We start from the raw sequence: 20,237 nt of genomic DNA, 5'->3' as shown, positions 1-20,237 counted from the left end.
TACACTTTAAAATTTAAGAAATACCTATTTTGTTCTTACATTTTTTTCATTAAACTTCCCCCCTCCCCAAATAAAATTATTCTAGTATTTTGTATTTGGATTGTTTTATTAAACTGTTACATCCATTTCTATTATATCATTATTATAGTGAATTGTTTATTAATCATAAAAAATTAAGTTAATTATTTAATTAAAATCGAAACACTATGTATTGATCTCAATGTAATAAATTTACAAGGAAAATATGAATTGCACTGTTATATCTAATTCAAATGATAGGAAAAGTGTAATAGTATTTCTTCAGAAAGAAAAGTTGATTCAACTAAATTGCCTTAAGTGATTGCAATTAAAAATGCCAGTCAACCAGTTGACAGTCAAAAGTTTGATTCAACTAACCGCCTCGTCTGAAGAAGGCCATAGGGATGTTCTGAATTTTCTTCATGTAAGCAAGGTTACAGGATCTGAAGATATTTTATTTGATTTCATTAAAAAAAAAAGTTTTAAGTTGTCGCCAATCACAACTTTTCCTCTCTATTAAAAATTGTGTTTGTTTTTCTTCACAGCATCAAGTGTTTATATTTGCACCTTAAAGGGTGGTGTCTCTATGGGGGTGGGCAGTCCATCCTGAGTGTCACCCGTCTGGGGGGGGGGTGACACCCGAAGTGGAATTGCAAATTTTTGAAAAATATAAAGCTAAAATGCATTTTTAAGATTACAAATTTGAAGATTTTCTGGGGAGAGGGGGTGACATAACAAATTACGGCCCCTCTTGTCGCTCGTGCTAGGTACGCCACTGTGTTTCCCCAATTTTACATTTAATCCTCTATAGTACAATAACAGATTTGTTGTAGTCTCGTCATTGAGCATTCATATTTTGCGCATTTCAGTTTCTTGTATTTAAAAGAAATTCTATAATAAGTAACAATTTGAATTTTATTATATAGGGGTTTTCAAACTTTTAGTGGTTTCTTTCTTTATAAGGATTTTTTTATAGCTTTGAGAAAAAACCCTACTTTTCCCTGTTTTTTCTACTCATTACTGCCATTATGTGAAGTGTCACACAGTGTCATATTTTATTCTTCACCCTTTGCAGTCTTAGGTCGGACTTAGTCCAACATTAAAAAGTTTGCCGTTGTGGTCCTTTGTTGGACAACCTTCAGCATGTGCTTAAACTGCTAGATAATTTTTGCAGACTTATAATGGTGTCTCTAAACACAATCTTAAGATACTTGTGTGATTTATAATATAATCTATAGTTACATTTTTTAATCTCTTCAGACTTACCCAGAGGAAAAAACTTTTTTCTACAAGAAAAAACTTTAAGGATTAATAACTAATTGCTAGAATGATATCATTTAAAATAAGTAAATAACTAAAAATTCCAACTTTAGGGGTGTGTGCTGCTTCAAAAGAAAGCATTGAGTGGAATTTAACAAGAGAAGGAAAAGGAAATGCTCTAGTTCTTGTTGTTGGTGGAGCCGCTGAAGCGTTAGATGCTCATCCAGGATCAGTAACATTGGTTCTGAAAAGGAGAAAAGGATTTGTGAAACTTGCACTCAAGCATGGGTAAATGTTTGATAATCTCTATAGTAAATAAAATGTAATATAGGTTTGTTTGTCTGTTCCCTAGTACACTAGACTTCTGGTTGCAGTGCTTAGTTTGGTTGAACACCCCTTTCTATCCTTGCATGTTCACTATACACATCCGTTGTTTGTCCTATCTTCGCAAAATTAGCATGGAGGTACAGTCGTCCCCACTTAATCGGGTAGCAGATTATCGAATACCCCGCTTATAAGAATGTAAATCTGTGGAACAAAAAAAAAACCCATAGCACTAATGTTAATTTTCCCTGCTTTAAGAAATATTTTTTCCATTAACCCGGGAGAACTCGCGGTACTTTTCGTCACACGAATGCTCGCGGGGGGCTCTGTAGGCCCGGAGTGGTTATTTCAGTAAATTAAGTTTGCAAAATAGAAAAAAAAATGTGTTTTCAACACTGAATTACAAATTGATAAACAGCCTCTATAATATGTTTTAAAAAGTAAATTTTAAGAAAGTTTTATGATACATAAATCTAAATCTTCTTCTGAGCATTACTGATGATTGCTTTACTGTTCCGTGTCAACTTCTTCTTCATCTTCATTAAGGGAGTTCTTATCAGTTGAAACCTCGAACAATAAGGTCTGCAACCTCTTCATTTCAAGGAAAATATGAATTGCACTGTTATATCTAATTCAAATGATAGGAAAAGTGTAATAGTATTTCTTCAGAAAGAAAAGTTGATTCAACTAAATTGCCTTATGTGAATGCAATTAAAAATGCCTGTCCACCAGTTGACAGTCATAGCGTTGACAGCATCTTTGTAGCTTAAATAGCGATGCATTTCACAACCTCTTCCTTTACATTCACAATCTGAAATGAAAAGCGTGAGCGCTCGCTCCTGGCCTCTGAGGCCCAAACCGGAATTTTCTGGGGAAAAGTGGGAATGTACATTCCTGAAAAGCATGTGGTCAGTATGTAGGTCACCTTGAACGCAGCTACTGTGGACCTCATTCATTTCTGTTGAAGGAGTTGTTTTTGACAGCCTAGTTTTGTAATGATCGGGCTTGAGAGGCCCAAGGCGAGTTCTCCCGGGTTAATAACCCACTTAATCTCATGCATGTTCAAAGTTTCTTGAGCAATACTCTTTGTTTCATGTCAAATTTTACTTCTCTTTCTTGCAAAAGGTCACTTTTAGCAAAGCACATAAGAGGGTAATCTTATTAGTTGGTTTCCAGCTGTAATTTTTTCTAAGGTTGTAAAATGCATCAGGGGTTGGATATTAGTCTTGGAAGAATTGGGCCGCATGCAATGAGCAGGGCTTAAAATCTTTCTTTGATTAGCTCTGGTTCGGTCCCATCTCATCTGATGCTTCAAGGAATTCGCCTCCTTTCTGTGTAGAAAGTGGTTCCTATGGCTGTTTAGTTCTTGTTCTTGGAAGAGACATTTGTCAATGACATTAGTAGACTTGCATTGATGTGCGACGAGGTTCTGTAGCTGGAAAATGCGGAAAGGCTTTTTCCGAAATCAGTTGGTTATCTTTAGCTTCGAACTGATTGTGAGGTAAAATGAACGCAATAAGAAACGACGTAAGCTTATACATTCAGTTAAGTGATTAAAAATTTTTAAAAAATGCAGATGGATGATTGAGAAAAAATTTGGGATTCTAAACTCAGAATTCAAGAATAGACCAAAACACTGATAAAGTAGAGGAAGTCCTTTAAGAAAAAATAAAACTTAGTAAATGTAAATTTTTTATGTATTCACATATGTTAACACATGTAATTTTTTAAACTATTACATAAAAACATTAAACATCTTAATTTTGATGAAATTCGTATCTATATTTAAGTAACAAAGAATCATATACAGTAGAATACCTTTATAATGCCAACCTATATAACGCAATTCTCTATAAAACGGAACAACTTTTCAGAAGTAAATAATAGGTTTTGAAATCTTAAAAATCCCTTTGTTTTTATTTTGCAATCATAAAAATTAATAGGAAAATTAAATTTTTGAAACAGTTTTTCATCTTTCCATCTTGATTCAAAGCTTTTAAATGAAAATTAATTCTCGCAGTAAACAGAAAATACCAGATGGCTCTTGAAAATGCAGCTGTTATGGAAACCATGAAGCTAGTAGAAGTGCAGAATAATTTACTTGTGAAACATATTTCTTTGTGAATGACTAAATGCAATATTAGTACTTTAAATACTCATTGCAGATAAAACTCATTCTGAAGTGCTAATATATAGCTATATTCTAAATATTAGTTTCAAAATTTGGAATGCTCTATATAACGCAAAAACCTGTATAATGCAAAAGCTCTGGTCCCAAGATGTGCTTCATAACGGTCTTCTCCTGAATGATTTATTGTCGTAATAATGAATATAATACCAGCAAAATACTTAAATATGTGTTTATTTTATTCCTTGTATAATTGAATACCCCGCTTAATCAAATAAGGCAGGGCAGAACCGTTGATATTCCTTTAAGCGGAGTGGACTGTACGTCAGCATTACTCCAGCATTTTTAGGAACTTTTGTCCCCACTCTGATGGTGATCTTTAAGAACTGTTGTCCTCATTTCAAAAAAGATTTTTTGAGATCTATGTCAAGATCTTACTGAGGATTTTGCAGGCTGTTGTTTTTATTTTAATTAAGATTTAAAGAGTTTGTTTTGTAGATCTACTACTCCACTTCGCCTTGGAATTCTTACACAAATCATCTCATCTAGTATCTGTTCTTGTCTTGTCTGCAAATTATTCAGTTTAGACAGGCAAAAATGCCAGTGTGGTAAAAATTCTTGGGGAGACAGTTATGGCCCACCACAAGTATAAATTTCCTCATTGCTTTTTTTCATGGGGTTTAATTGAAATATTTTGCTCAAATGTTCCTCTAACTGTTGTTGGAGACTTTGGAAGTAAGTATTTCTCTTCATTTGAGTCTCATTGGACCTTTGATTTAGAGGCTTGCGGAGTAAAAAGATTTGCATGTATTTATTTCTGTGTTGAATAGTTAGAGCCCCTCTTAGCCAACTAATATGCATGTTGATTACCGAAAATTCCGCAATGAACAAAACAAACCATGGGCTCGGATTCTAAAATAGGACCACACAATCTTGAAGTTTCTCTGAGATGGGTATTTCTTTTGACCCCAAAGGCATCAATAGAATCTGACAATAAAACCATATAATTATAAAAGTGTCTGTTGGGCACGTTTTTGCAGTGCCACATAGATAGCCATAACCTCTCCATCAAATTCAGGTTGTTGTTTTCGAACAGGCATATAAAATAGAGAAAATAGACAAAAATATTCCTTCTCTGGCATTTGGTGAGAGATTGGTCACTGAATCACTTGTATAAACACATAGCCAATGGTGCTCAGGATATAAGGTTCCTTCAGTCACATGTGTGAAAAAAATTAGATTGTTTTTTATTTTAAAGAATGTGTTATGACTTTAAACAGTTTTCACAGTTTTATTATTCATTTGCTGAAAAGATTAAAGGAAAATAGAGAAACATTAATTAAAACCTTTTAATTGTGTCATTAAGATGAAGTTTAATTTCAAATTTGATTCTGCAAATTGGAGCTACAAATATTATATTTACTTATTTATTAAAAATATTGCACACAACAGAAAAAAATCCAGTTACAGTGGCAACAACAATATAAAAATAGCAATTAAACCAATTATACATTTAAACTATTAAAACATAAAGACTTAAAATTGTAAAATAACAAGTTAAAAATGTCTAAATCACTACAATGAATGCTAAAAATTTTGTAAAATTTAAAAAGACAATAATTATCAGCATTGTTCCATCTGGTAAAAATTTTTTTTAAAGAAGAACGACTCCTAAGAGCCCTACTTGGGACAACAAGTTGTATCAAATTAACGATATCGGAGCAGTTAATTAAATTATGTAGAACCTTATAGAAAAAAAAGACGACACAAAAGTTCACGCTGTGATTTAAGAGTAATTAACAGTAGACCCTCGTTTTATGCGGTTTCGATTATACGCAGTTTAAGATTTGGCACCTGCATTTTATTTTATGTGAATGAGTTTCGGTTTTACGCGGATGCAAACCATCAATGCAATTAGGTTTTGCGGCAATGCAAACAGATAAAAATTTTCGCCTCTTTCAAAATCCAAACTCCTAAAAATTGCAGATTAAGCCTAATCAACTGCATTTTGGCATGCTAATAATCGAGCTTGGGCTGCTGGAGACATTTTATGCGATTGGTTCCAGAGCTCTTTCCAGAAGTAAAGTTATTAAACTCACACAGTTCAGAACTCACTGGAAGAAGAGCTTTTAGGAGTGACAAAGGAGACTAAAACCAACGAGGATACCTACATCGGCAACGCACAACTAGAAACATTCACATTGAAAATTTTGAGCCATTCCTAGACAATAGAAATGATCTTTCTGATTTGTTAGTGAAGGAAGGTTTGTTAGGAGGAACTATTAAAAGTTTTTAGTAGACCTCACAAATGTGTCTTGGTTGAGTCAAATTATTAAGCATATTTAAGTAAATCATTAACATTTATTAGTTCAATAAAAATACAACATGTTAACAAACATTTAAAAAAAACTTCTAAGTAAGATTCATGTAGAATATTCGTGTAGAATCCTAAATTCAGCTATAAAACAAACTATTGCAGGAAATTCTAACATAATTGAAAAACGTTTATACCACTGGTGCTCCATAAAAACTCCACCTTGATAAATAGTCCTGTGGCCTTGAACTATCTTGACACGGGTGATTTGTGACACAAATCAGGAACGGAACACAGAAAGCTGGCCGGCCTAATTTATGCCTTCAGCAAATGGATCAAGCTGTCAATCCATTTCCAGCCAAATGATCAAAAGCCTGGACAGCCAGCCCACTTCAGGAACTATACCGGAGGCATCATCGTGGAGGAAGCGAGAGAAAGAGATCGATGAAGGGATGTCCACTGCTTAAATACATCCTCACTGATGTTCCATTCAATTTGCATATTGTCATTTAGGATGTTCGATGAAATTCTTTAAAAAAAACTCCAGAAAAGTTATTGGCAACAGTTAAATTTATTGAAACCGTTTCTTTGCTGAAAATTTTCTTTTCACTATGAGTTGAGCTGCAGACTGTGAAGTTTGTTTACATTTTGTCACCACGTTTGTTAGAATAAACAAAAGGTTTTGGTGAAGCATTTTTTAGTGTAGCGTCAACGTATGGAGAACCCCCTCACATAAAAATGAGTAAGTACTTAATATCATTTCCCTAGCTCCGGAAAAACAAGAAAAATTACTAAAAATTTCTGATATTTTGACAAGGTTCTATCATGGAAATGATGCAAGTGATCATGAATGTGTTAATGCTCCGTAAAGAATTACAGAGAAAAATTCTTAATGACTGCCAAAAGACTATCATAGCCAGCTCCTCCTTATAAACAGAATACGAAATTAATTTTTCTTTATGCATGTTGTGCCTAAAAGTCGATATAAGTCCACATTAAACTTATTATACAATTAGTCATCACTAGAATGAAGTATTTTGTTATCTATGGAACCAAACCCCTATTTTAACACTAGTATTAGGTCTCAATTTACGCGGTTTCGATTTACGCAGCATTTCCGTGGAACATAACCCCTGCATAAAATGAGGGTCTACTGTATATAATATTTTGCTCTTTGTGTATAATTAAAGGATGCATAATATAACTTCTCTGTATGATTGCTGTTTCTAATACATGGATATATAGACTTCTAAAGAGCAGAGACGTAGCTACGGTTTCTGCCGCTCAGGGTGGTTCCTCAATTTGCCGCCCTTTTTTGAGAAATAACTAATACATTAAACGATAAAAATATTTAAAATAAAACTAAAAAAATGTTTTGTGACGAAAGAAAATTAGTTTATTTCCTTATTTTTCTCATGGAAAAAAAATAAGAGGTCAGAGCTCCACGGAAAATTTTAGAATATAAGTCACATGTCCCAATTTTACGCAATTTTTAGTATTGCTAATAGAAAAGAGATTGGGGTTCTCTGCAGAATTTTTTTCAAAACAGAAGTCAGTTTTAGGCGTTCATTGGTAGTGTCGAGCAGTTGGTGGTTCATGAAAGAAAATGTCCGAACTTGAAGTGTTAAAACCGCAATTTTATTGCTATATTTGGAGACGTTTAAGGGAATGGGGAAGATTGGAGTGCACTCTCCGAAAAAATTTTCGACTTATCTGTGAAAAACGCAATTGTAGGGTGTCTTTATTGGCATTATTAAAGCTGCCCCTAACGTAACAAAGACTGGGGTTTCCTCCTAAAATATTTTCTAAATTGAAATTAATTTATGGTTATCTTTGGTGACAATAAGAGGAAGGAGAAGGTTCAGCGGCTTTCTTTGGAAATGTTTTTAAAGCGAAGATTCAAAAATACAATTGTTGGCTATCTTTGGTGACGTTAGGGGGTGACTGAATGTCACCAAAAATGTTGAAAAGTCAGACGGTTCTCCCCTGAAAACTTTGAAAATGATATCTTAAAAACAACTTAAGACTTTGTTTGATAACTTTAAGAGAGTGGCCAAAGAGATGGCAGAGAGAAGCTTCCCTCCCAAAATCTTTATCGAAGCTGCAAACTATTTTGGGCTGTCTATCTTTGAGGAGGAAAAAAGCTTTTGAGGACTTCCCTTGGAAATTTCGGAAAACCAAATTCAAAGCTGTGTATGACGACATTTAGAGACTGCATAGAAGTTTGGGACTCCTAATTTAGAATTTTTCTGAAATTGCAGTTTGAAAAGTGCATTTTTATGCTATTTTTGGGGATGTTGGAGAAGATGGAGGGCTTAGGGAGATCCGTGGGAAATTTTTCAAAGTTTAAATACTGTACACGCATTTTAGGCTTATTTTTTGACCAAGTTAGATGAAGAGTCAGGGTTCAAGTATTGCCATCAGGAATTTGTTGGTATTGATCCATTAAAAACTCAATGTTGGGCTAAAAGTTGAAATCTTAGAAGAGGGAGTGGACATCAACCCTCTGAATAATTTTATAGATTACAGGCCTGAAAATGCCTTTAAGGCTATGTTTGATGATGTTAAGAGAAAAGACAATTTCGGGCCCACTTTCAGGAAATTTTTTGACATGAGGCTCTAAAAATGCAATGTGTGATGGAAAGAATGCGGGTGAAGTGTCAGTTCAGAATGTAAAAAAAAAAGTTTAAAGTTTCGCTTCTATCGTATGTATTTACGACAAGCAATTTTTAAATTTTAATAAGGAAGTTTCCAAGAAACATTCTTAAATCCTATTATTATGAAAACTTACAAAATTTCATTGTTTCCTCCCCAGAAGTTAAATTCTACAGAGAAAAAAAAAACGGAAAAGCCCTTGGTTCCTTGATTTTCCTCTGCCACTTCGCTCAGTTTGCAGCTTCAGACAAAGGGAAAGAAAAACCAACAGATATGATAAAGATAAGCCACAGATATGATAAGATAAGATAACCAGCTGATATGTCAATAAATTTTTTTGGTACGTGTGGGGAACTATAAGTGTAGCGTTTTATAAACATGAAATTTTCAATTTTCTAAAAAAGTTTGCTCGGCCTAGTACGTAAGCGCTAGAGTAATTTTATGATCATAATATACCAAAACCTCACAATACAATGACTATTTTTTTGCATCCAGTTTTTCTATACCATCAAAATAATTTTGAGAAAATACGCTGAATTATTTTTCACATCAAAATCGTCAAATGGCCGTCCCCCTAAGCAGGGACGCCCCCTCCGCCCCCCCTAGCTACACCACTGCTAAAAAGTTCATTTTTTCTTTAACTAATGATTCTGTCTGTATATTTAAAAAAAATATATGAAGATAAATATGGATTAAACATTTTAGTCAATGTCCCTTCATACTTGTTTTATCAATGTATAACTTCTACAGTAATTTATATTTTAGATATTGTCTAAATTAAAAATTGCAACCATGATTAAGTCTTGAAAATCAAGGGTTAATAACATAAAATGAAAAGAGGAGGAATGAGTCGCAAAACTTGAAGTGCATTTTAATATTACATTCATAAAATTTTATGTTTTTGATATCAACTTCTTTCAAAATTTGCTAAGAAAATTAATATGAATTTTCAAGAATCCTGCTTGGTATTATCTGAACTAGGAGAGAAAAATTTATAAAAACTCTTTACATTTTAAACTAATTTGTTTGGTTAGTTTTTCAATGAAGCATGTCTTGCCTTCAAAAACCACTCCATTCTCTTTTACTTTTCTTGTTGACAAAATGCGGTAAATACAATCAACTCTCTCTCAATAACTCAGAAGTCCCGAGGGACAGGCTAAAACCTTCGAGTAATTGGTAGTTCGAGTTATTGGATTTCCCAGCGTTCTGAAGAATAATTTTTATCATATATTTTTTTTCAGGAATAGTGCATGGTAGATGGACTAGCTTTTATAGTTTGAATAAAATTAATTATTAGTACTACCTAAAAATATCTTTACAGAGAATAACTTGTATTAAGATACTTCAAAAAAGAAAGGTATTTTTGACTGCTTGCATTTTTTACCGCATCTTAAAGCGTTGCGAAGTGTGTATGTTATGTTGTAGGTCCTTCACTTTGTATTGCTTTTTGGTGTCTTTTTGTCCAAAATGTAGATTATTTGAGTTATCCAGATGTTAAAGGCCATTAAAAAATAAATAAATAAAGTCTCTCAAAGATTTGCCAGCATTAAAACTTTGTCGTTAGCCACCGCAAAACGTAACCCTGAATTAACTACCTCCCACGTAATCTTGCAACACAGTGCGTTAAAGAGTACTGTTGTAAAAAAATTATCCCCCTAACACAAGCTGATAAACAACTCAATTTGTTAAAGTGGAAAAAAACAGATTTGTTTTCTTATTTTCGCTGCATTTTTATGCCTATAATGGAAACAAAATTCTCGTAAAAACTTTGACTTAAAAGAAGTACGTTCTAGATATAGAGACAACTTTGTATTGAAAACTCTAAATTATTTCAGGACCGAAAGAAAACTTCCAGATAACAAAATATTCGAGCTGTAAGGCTTTGAGTTTGCAAAAGTCAACTGTATGTACTATTTTATTAAATTTGTTGAATTTTCTTTATTGTGTCATGCTCTACTTCATTCCAGGGTTTCCGTTACTGTCACATTTTTTGCAGAATACGAAAATACTATCTAAAGTATGAAAATGAAGCAAGTCTTTTTTGTTTAGGTTAAAAATTAAATAAATAAATGATACATGATCCTAGAGAAGAAGCTTACATGGTGATATTGAACACAATCTTATTAGAAGTCTTAGTAGCTTATGTGTTAAAATTACTATTTAGTCTTGATGAGCATTATGTCTCCTCAGTACTGCATGTATTGGGGGGAATGGACTAGTTCACTTTTAAAAATAAAACTTATGCTTTCTCAACAGTAAGTACAGTTCTAATTGTTTTGTTTCAAATAAAAATATCTACTGCATATTTATTTCTTTAAAGATGTCATGGTTGAACTTCAAATTTAGTTTTCAAGTGTTGCTGAAACACATTGAGACAGTTAGAAAGATATGTCAACATTAACCTTCGACATTTAAGCATTTTGCTTAAGCTTTTCTTTTTTCCATTTTAGCTGTTTTGCTAAAAATCTTATGAACTCTGCTTTCACCCTGCTTCATTCTCTTCCTTTTATGCTCTCTATGAAGCTCATCTTGAGGTATCATCTGACCATAGTAGCCATCATCATAGTAGTTTATTTTCTTGTATACCTCATTTTTGTTTTGTAGATAAATTATTTGAGTGTTTCAAGAAACTATTTTATGAGAAATTCTTGAATAAAAGATATTTCATAATAAGAAAAAATTTTGTTTTAGTTAGTACAAATACAGTAAGTAATAGTTTAAAAGGTATAAATTTGCTAAAACTGATGAAAATTTAAACCCTTGTGGAATGCCGTTAATTTGTGCTAGTGCAAAACAATGTTTACCATTGGATAAACGTTGTTAGGACAATAATTAATAAAATCAGACTAAAAAATTTTCTCAGTGTTAAAAATTGTTACATATATAATAGCCAATTCACTGGTTGAGTAATGCTGGTCATCAACAATGTTTCCTTTACATTGGACCCTTAACTTTCAAAAACTACAATTTGTTTTGTCATTGCTATAGAGCAAAAATATTAACTAATTCATATAGCAAGTTACAAGAGGTTGGCTTTTATGTCACACATGTGATACATGAAAATAAATTAAATTTTAACTAACAAGATTAATGGAAAAAATATAACTGTGTCAGGAGTATCTTTGTATCAAATGTAAAAATTAAAAAATGTGCTTACTCCTGTTGAATATTAAGATCTATGTGTTGGTGAAATTATAGAGTCTGATTGGCCCACATGTGATGAAGAATTAGTCTTATGAAAGAAAGTATTATAAAAATAGCAAGGGCATTAGGTGTAAGAGAAATGACACTAGGTGACTAGAGAAGAAAGCGTATAAAAATGAGACAGAATAACAATGAAAAAAGGTGATTATTATTAAATAAAAAAAAAAAATATTGCTTGCAATAATATGCCATTCTTGTCCTCACTACACTTGTGACAAATACAGAGCTAGATAAATTGTATGAAGGTCAATATTTATATAGATAGATATAGACTGATAAATATAGAGAGATAAATATAGCTATAGATGAATATTGAAATAGATACAAAAGATAGATCAGTACATGCAAGATAAGATGGATATTAATAGGTAGATGTATGTACAGACCTACAGATATTAATTGAAATAATTTTAATATTGCTGCCAAATTGATTGTAGCAGCCATCATAGGCGGCACAACTATCATAATTTAAGAATGTGAAATGGCATAAAGAGCAAACTGCAAATCTACAGGGTTTGCGCTTGATGTGAGATTGCGTGATTACTGCACCTTTTTTCCAAAATGCCAGTTGATAACAATCCATTTGCATGCTGTTCACCATTTAGCGAACATATGTAAAAAAAATTGCAAAATTTCTTGCCTCAGATTTCTCAATTTTTCAAATTAATTTTAAAAAGGCAGCCTATATGAATGGAATTGCTGGCAATAGTTTTCAACCGCCATCTTTTTATTATCGTTCAACAGAAGAATCTAGTAATTTAGACACAAAGAAACAGTATACAAATGATGACAAATAGGGATCATCTTTTGCTTTTCTGAGCGTTCAAACACCTTCGGAACTTTGAGCTTATTTTTTGCTCCTAGTTGCATCAAATAAAACATATTTTTTAATCTGTTTGATGCCAAAACTGCACCAAAACACATTCTTTGTCAAAATCACCCCTTTAGGTCTTTTGGGATACATTTTTAGAGGCCATCAAGAGTTCATCATTGGCTCACTATTTAGTAAATAATTGATTTAAAAAAAATATTGCCTATGTAACCGATATTGAAAAAATTTAATCTGTATGGGGGCGGTAACTTGCTACAGTAAAGTTTATTTCTGTTGTCAGTATTTCGCTCATTAAATAAATTTTGTGCTTTTTAATATTTATAGATTTTGCTCAAATATAGTATTTATCTAAAATTTTAATGCAATAACCTAAGATACTAGCAAAGAAAAAAAAAGCCCATGTATTGTTTAGGGAGGAAATCATTTTTTTTTCCTGTGTACAGGTCAACACCTTGATTTTAATCCCACAATTTTTGCATTAAATTGCTCAACTTTATCTTTACATGCGTACATATGGTGGTCATTTTCATCTTGTTGACAATTAGCATTCATCTTAAACAGTTTTTCTGATTGGAACATTTGGTTTTCTTCCAGAGCTTCACTTGTTCCAGTTTTTGCATTTGGGGAAAATGATATATTTGAGCAAGTTAAAAATCCACATGGCTCTTTTCTACGTAACATTCAAGAAAAGTTGAAGGTGTTTCTTGGTTTTTCTACTCCTCTTATTCGTGGACGTGGAATTTTCCAATACAGTTTTGGAGTTTTACCGTACAGGAAACCTATTCATGTTATAAGTAAGTTTTGTTTTCACAAAATTTTCTGCATTTTTTTTTTTATTAAATGTAAAATTTTCAATGTTTTTAAAATTGCTAATCAGGTTGCAGTTTTGTTGTGAAGGGTGTCGCAAAATCGACGCAAGATTTGAATTTGCCACCATTTTTTCCATAAATTGTTGGCAGCCATGAAAAAAGACCAATTTGACAGCTGAGAGAATAGAGTGAGTAAAAATAGAGTGTTAATGCTACCATACAGACAGTGAAACAATTCAATTACTACATGAGGCATTTCCTGGTCGTGTACTCTTATTTCGGTAATCAGAATTGGCACCCTAGGTCATGTGATTACCATGTTGCGATATTGAGTGCCAATAACAGTTACTGCTTGACCAGTTTCAACTTTCATTATTTTTAAAATAATTGTTCAATAAGAAAAACGGGTTATTGTGTATCAATATAACGCTCCAGTTCAAATAACCCTATGCTCTCAGCTTTCAAATTCTTCTGTTTTCAATTTTGACAACAATTTACTGCAAAAATGGCGGCAAATTCTAATTGCGTTAATTTTGTGACACCCTGTATATAGCCAGTGTGTTCAGTTCATGCACATACACAAATAATATGAAGTGCATCTACTATTTTTTTTATCCTCAGCAGCCTCACTGATGCCCCCTCCCCAAATCTAAAAGTGCTGCTTTAGTAAGTGCACTCAAGACTTCAGAGAAACAAAAGCTTAATCACTGTTGTCTGATTTAAAACAGCTTTTTTTTACTTTGTAGATATGTAAATTTCAAAGAATCTTGTGTTAGCACATAAAGGGGCACTTTAACTTATTTTACATCATTTCTGTGTTAAGAATTCTGAAAGAAAAAGTAAATCTAATACTTGCATATTAAATTAGTTATCTCTTTCTTTTACAATTGCAGTTGTTATCAGGCTTTTACTGCAAATTAATTTTTCACATTCACACATTTCATTAATGTAAGCATTTTTTAGAAAATTGGGTAAAGATGTATTAAAAAAACAGCAAAACCACATGATTCTGAATGCAAAATCGTGGAAATAACTCAAAAAGTTGAAATATTTGAATGATATTGGTGTTTTCTCCCCCCCCCCCCCAAAAAAAAAAAGTTTCGATTCCCTCCAAATATAGATTTTTTTCGGGAGTCTTCCTTTTATAGTTTTGCCCCCACAATGTAGGCTGAGAATGCATAACTTATACTTAATAAGTCAAACTGTTATAAATATTTATTTATTTCAGAAATATTAAGTATTTATATAACTGTTTTTCTCATGAGTGTTACTTAAAGAAAAGGTTTGCTAATACAAATGCTGAAATTTTGCTATAGTAACACTTATGAGAGACAGTAACACTCATGAGAAATGGATTCATGAAAGAATTCATTGTAGAGTTTAAGCTGTAATTCCTCTAAAATATGCAGTTATTTGAATACCATATCTTAAGAATTAGTTTTTCCTAAACAATGCACACAAATTTTATTTTTGCAAACAGCAGTTTTGCGTTAGTGTTCACTCTTCAATTTTAATAAATGTGAATTTATTATATATATATATATATATATGTATATATACATATATATATATATATATATATATATATATATGTATATATATATATGTATATATGTATATATATATATGTATATATATATATGTATATATGTATATATATATATGTATATATGTATATATATATATGTATATATGTATATATACATATGTATATATGTATATATATATATGTATATATACATATATATATATGTATATATACATATATATATGTATATATATATATATATGTATATATATATATATATATATATGTATATATATATATATATATATATATATATATATATATATATACACTGCTCGACATTGAAAATGCAACACCAAGAAGGAGTGTACAGAAATTTATGCAAATTTTAGAGTAGACATACGTCACTGAGTTATGTAAATGATGTGAAATACGCAGCTCTCCGATGCACATGAAGTAAGATATAAGGGAAGGAACTTGCAGAATGGGCAATATTCGTGTTGTTATTTCTGACTGGAGAATTATCGAAGAAATTTTGTTTTTGTCTTGGAGGATACGTGTAACACGAGAGAATGCCAGGTCGACGTCCACGAAGGCACTTCCTGCAGATAGACGATTTTACGAGGGGTATTGTGATCGGACTGAGAAGGAGAGGTTGGTCTGTAAGTCAAATCGCAGCTGATACCCACATGGATGTGAGCACAGTGCATCGGTTGTGCCGAAGATGGTTGGAACAAAGAAATGTGGTAAGATTGAGGGGTGCAGGGGCGGCCAGAGTGACGTCAGAACGCGTAGATCGACGCGTCCATCGACAAGATGTAGCAGACCCACAAGTCACTTGTTCCTCGATTCTGCAGCAAATGCAAGAATGTTCCCGTGTCAACTAGAACTATTTCCTGTCATTTGGTCGCACGTGGTCTGCAATCACGGTGTCCGCTAAGAAGACTGCCATTGACCCCACACTATAAACAGCAACGTTTAGTATGGTGCCGCACTAGAGTGACGTAGATGAGAGAATGACAAAGTGTCGTGTTCTCAGATGAATCCAGCTTCTGTTTATCCAGTGATAGTTGCCGCATACGTGTGTGGCATCAACGTGGAACCAGATCTAATCTGGCAGTAACTGGAACTTCCCACCGCACTACAACGTGGTATAATGGTTTGGAGGACAATTGCATACAATTCCATATCACCTCTAGTTCGTATTCAGGGCATTATGACGGCCCAACGATACTTGGATAATGTGCTGCGGCCGGTGGCAATCCCTTACCTTCAAGGGATACCTAATGCAATTTTTCAGCTGGATAACGCACGACCACACAGTGCTCGCATCTGCCAACATGCTCTCCAAGGCACACAGATGCTTCCCTGGCCACCATACTCTCCTGACCTGTCACCAATAGAACATGTGTGGCATGTGATTGGACGCCCCTTGCAGACTCTGTCTCTGCCTCGTTCAGAAGATGAACTGTGGCAAATGGTTGAAAGGGAATGGAGAACCATCCCTCTGGACACCATCCTCACCCTTATTGACTCTATGCCTAGGCATGTTTCTTCGTGCATCGCTCTCCGCGGTGGTCCTACATTCTACTGAGCCGACGTCGTTCTCGCTCTGTATTCTGCCTATCATTTTGAAATTAAGATCATTTATTATTCCTTGCTGTCTCTGTCTTTTTTCCAAATTTCATCATTTTCTGACCACTTCTTCTTGGTGTTGCATTTTCAATGTCGAGCAGTGTATATTCACACATTGCTGGACAAAATTAAGAGATGGAAGGCATTTTCCCAAATATCTTGAGAAATACTGGATAAAAATTAATGAAATTTGTTATGGATATAACTTATAATATGACAATAATGTGTGCAAAGCAAAAATTGAATTGCCATTCCTTGGCCATAGTTATTGCCAACATTCCAAAATGCAGTGAAGTTTATGATGAAAGATGTTGATGAAAGTTAGGCTTGTATGGTGTGTGACCATCTCTGACTGATAGGCAGCATGCACAACGAGTATTTATGCTGCTAAAAAGAGAATTGAGTGCATGTGGAAGACCCTCCCACTCTGCCACCAGAGCAGTTTTTAACTCCGGAATATTTCTGGGTGGGGGTTGGCATATCGCAATAGTCCTCACAAGAGCTTCCCAAACATATTCAATGTGTTTAAGGTCAGAGGATTTCGCTGGCCAATCCATCTGATAAATATCTTCGCTTTTCAGATACTCCTCAACAAGACAGGCCTATGTGGTCAGCATTGTCATCCATAAAAATGAGTTCAGGGCCAACAGCACCCCTGAAAAGGTGCACATAGGATTGTAGGATCTCCTGCCTGTACCTCTGGACATTTACGGACCCTTGCCAAATCCATAGAGTGGTGTGCGGGTATCTTGTATGATTCTTGCCCAAACCATCACTCCTCCACAAGCATAATGGTCCCTTTTCATGATGTTACTGGGATAGTATTGGGTTTCAGATTCCCTCTATATGAATATTCGCTGAGAACCAGGTTGTAGACTGAATATGGACTCATCTGTGAAAAGAACATTAGCCCATTATAGCTGTGTCCAGTGCTTGTGCTTTCTGCACCATTGTACACGCTCTCTTTTGAGGGAAGGAATGAGTGGAATGCAAATGGCGGGCTTCCCTGCATAGAATCATCTTTTACAGAGCCTCCTGGCAACTGTCTTTGAAACTAATGTTCCTGTGGCAGCAGTGAGGTCTCTAGATAGTTGTGCCGCTGTAGACGTCCTCTGGCGCTTGGTTGTAAGTACCAAAAACTGGTCTTTATTGAGAGTTGTTGGTCTCAGACAACCTTGTCCTGATCTTCTGGACACTGCCCCACTGTTTTTAAACTGACTCCACAAATTCAAAACAACGCGTGGAGTTACATCCAATTCCCTAGCAACCTGAGCTTGGGATTGTCCTGCCTCAAGTCTGCCCGCAACTATCCCTCTCATACCTTCGTCTAAATGATGATGTTCACCCATTTCACCTGAAAATCAACAAAAAACAACTGGATTATTCAAGAAACACAATGCAAATCGTTACTGTGTTGTAGAGTGGAATGAGCTGAGCAGCTGGCTGCAGGCTTTTATAACTCCTGCGGCCTTAGCAACAGCCACAAGAATATGTAAACTCATCTCAGCGACACCAGCACCATAGTGCCATTGTATGGCAACCAACTGTCCAGGTTTTATGTGATATTTTCCGAGAAATGGGTGAAAATGCCTTCCATCTCTTAATTTTGTCCACCAGTATATATATATACAGGGTGTTTCGTTTTTAACCTGCAAGACCTTTATTTTCGCAACCGTTAGTCCTAGATGTATACTTCCAACTGCAAAAATGTTCAAAATCAGATGCAGAGTTAAGATATTGAAAATTTGAAGCAAAAATAAAAATGAGTCAAAAGATACGAAATTTAACTTTTTATACGGGCCCTAGGTCCCCTAACTAATATTTAGAGAAGTAATCTCCATTAAAAATTATTACTAAAAGAAAAAACTTGATACATTATTTCCTAATTGTATATTTCTTTACTTAAAAAAATATTACAAAATAAGTGGGTAACACTGATGAGAGATAACTAAAATACTCTTCACATTGAATTGTACATTTCAATATACAGCATATAAGGAATAAATATATCCATTTTTAGACTTACATATTCTAAGAAGAAACAAATATGGCTTCCCTAACACTGTTGCTAACTATGATAAAGAAATATTTTGCACATAAAAAACATTTAATTCCCTGGGATAAAACTCACGAGTTGCACTTGAGGACAGCGTACAAAAAAAAAGATAAAAAATGTGCAAACTTTCTAGTCAGGACAAGGAAATTTCCATTACCAGCTAACTAAAGTAATAGAAAAGGCTTATTAATTTACACCATGAAAAAAGGCACTAAATGCAATGAATTTAATGTAAAACAATGCCTCACTAGAAGCTTATGCAATGCTTAAAAAATATTTTTATCAACATTAAATTGAATGAATTAAGTCAGGACACCAAACTTTCAATCATTTTGAAAATCACCCTAATATTGGGCATTAAAAAAAATTCAAAAATGATGACAAGCAACGGATTCTGGTCCTAGTTGGCTGAACCTAGTCATTTTCTTCATTTTGATTGAAAATCAAAGGATTTCTTAAAACAATGCATCCACTTTCAAGTGGCAGTTACTTCTGTTAAACTGTTCCAAATGCTTATGACTCTAAAAGTAGATTTTTTTGAGTTTCAAGTGTAGCTTTGGATTTGAAAAGCTAAAACAAAAAAGAAAAAAATATCTCTGGTTCTGTTATCTGTGCAAAAATTTAGCAAATCAATATTGTTTATTTTAATAAATGTAACTAGAGCATGTCCCCTTCTTCTTCTGTCCTCTTTTGCTCAAAACTATAGGGGAGACTGGGGATACTTGATCCTTGGGGATACATGATCCTACAGCCAAAAATGTACCAAAATCATTAAGTAGAGATTTGAAACCTGACAATTATGCTACTATTAACGTTATACTTGTATAACATTAATATGTACTATTACTATTCATAGTATAACTATTAACGTTATACTTGTACATAAAAACTGGCAACTTTGTTTTTTTCAGCCATTTTGTTTTCGCTCAAGAAATAATTTTCTGCATGTGTCTTTTTTTTAGGGAAGCATATTCTGAAGTTTACATTGTCCATTATATACAACTTTTAAAAAAATACCGAAGTGTAATGTTAAAGTATAGACAATCTTTAATAATTGAGACATATTTTTAGTAAATTGCTATTAATTATTAATATGGAACAAGTATGTTTGTAAAAATCGCACATTAGGGATACTTGATCCCTTTGTTTAGAGGGATACTTGATCCCAGGGATCAAGACCGTATGACAATATAACCACAATGAAAACAATATAACTGTTGTTTACTTAGTTGACATTAACTTTTAACATTCAAAACCATGTTATCATAATAAAATTTATCATAGTATGAGTGATAGATTTAAACAATCACTGCAGTAAATAGGCTAGACAATTAAAATATCATTTCACACTTGTAACCCACATAACATCTCAAACATCTAAACATAAACTAACTCTACTAATGAATTATGTTCTGATCAGCCAAATGAGCTTAAACAAGTTGAAATAGATGTCAAATCTTTGTTTGAATGAAAA

At 33.5% G+C, this 20,237-nt stretch overlaps 1 protein-coding gene across 2 annotated transcripts in view; it reads left to right on the top strand.

Annotated features, from left to right (window-relative positions):
• LOC129231313 (2-acylglycerol O-acyltransferase 1-like) overlaps positions 1-20,237 on the top strand; it is a 39,407-nt gene that overhangs the window by 13,536 nt on the left and 5,634 nt on the right. For both annotated transcript variants that reach the window (XM_054865601.1, XM_054865603.1), the window contains exons 3-4: positions 1,392-1,566; positions 13,330-13,529. In XM_054865601.1, the coding sequence (XP_054721576.1) occupies positions 1,392-1,566; positions 13,330-13,529 (375 nt within the window). The remainder of the gene's footprint in view (positions 1-1,391; positions 1,567-13,329; positions 13,530-20,237) is intronic.

Source organism: Uloborus diversus, chromosome 10 (genome assembly GCF_026930045.1).
Source record: "Uloborus diversus isolate 005 chromosome 10, Udiv.v.3.1, whole genome shotgun sequence".
NCBI lineage: Eukaryota > Metazoa > Arthropoda > Arachnida > Araneae > Uloboridae > Uloborus > Uloborus diversus.
The sequence above is the reverse complement of the archived record's forward strand: the minus strand, read 5'-3'. Positions and strand labels throughout refer to the sequence as shown.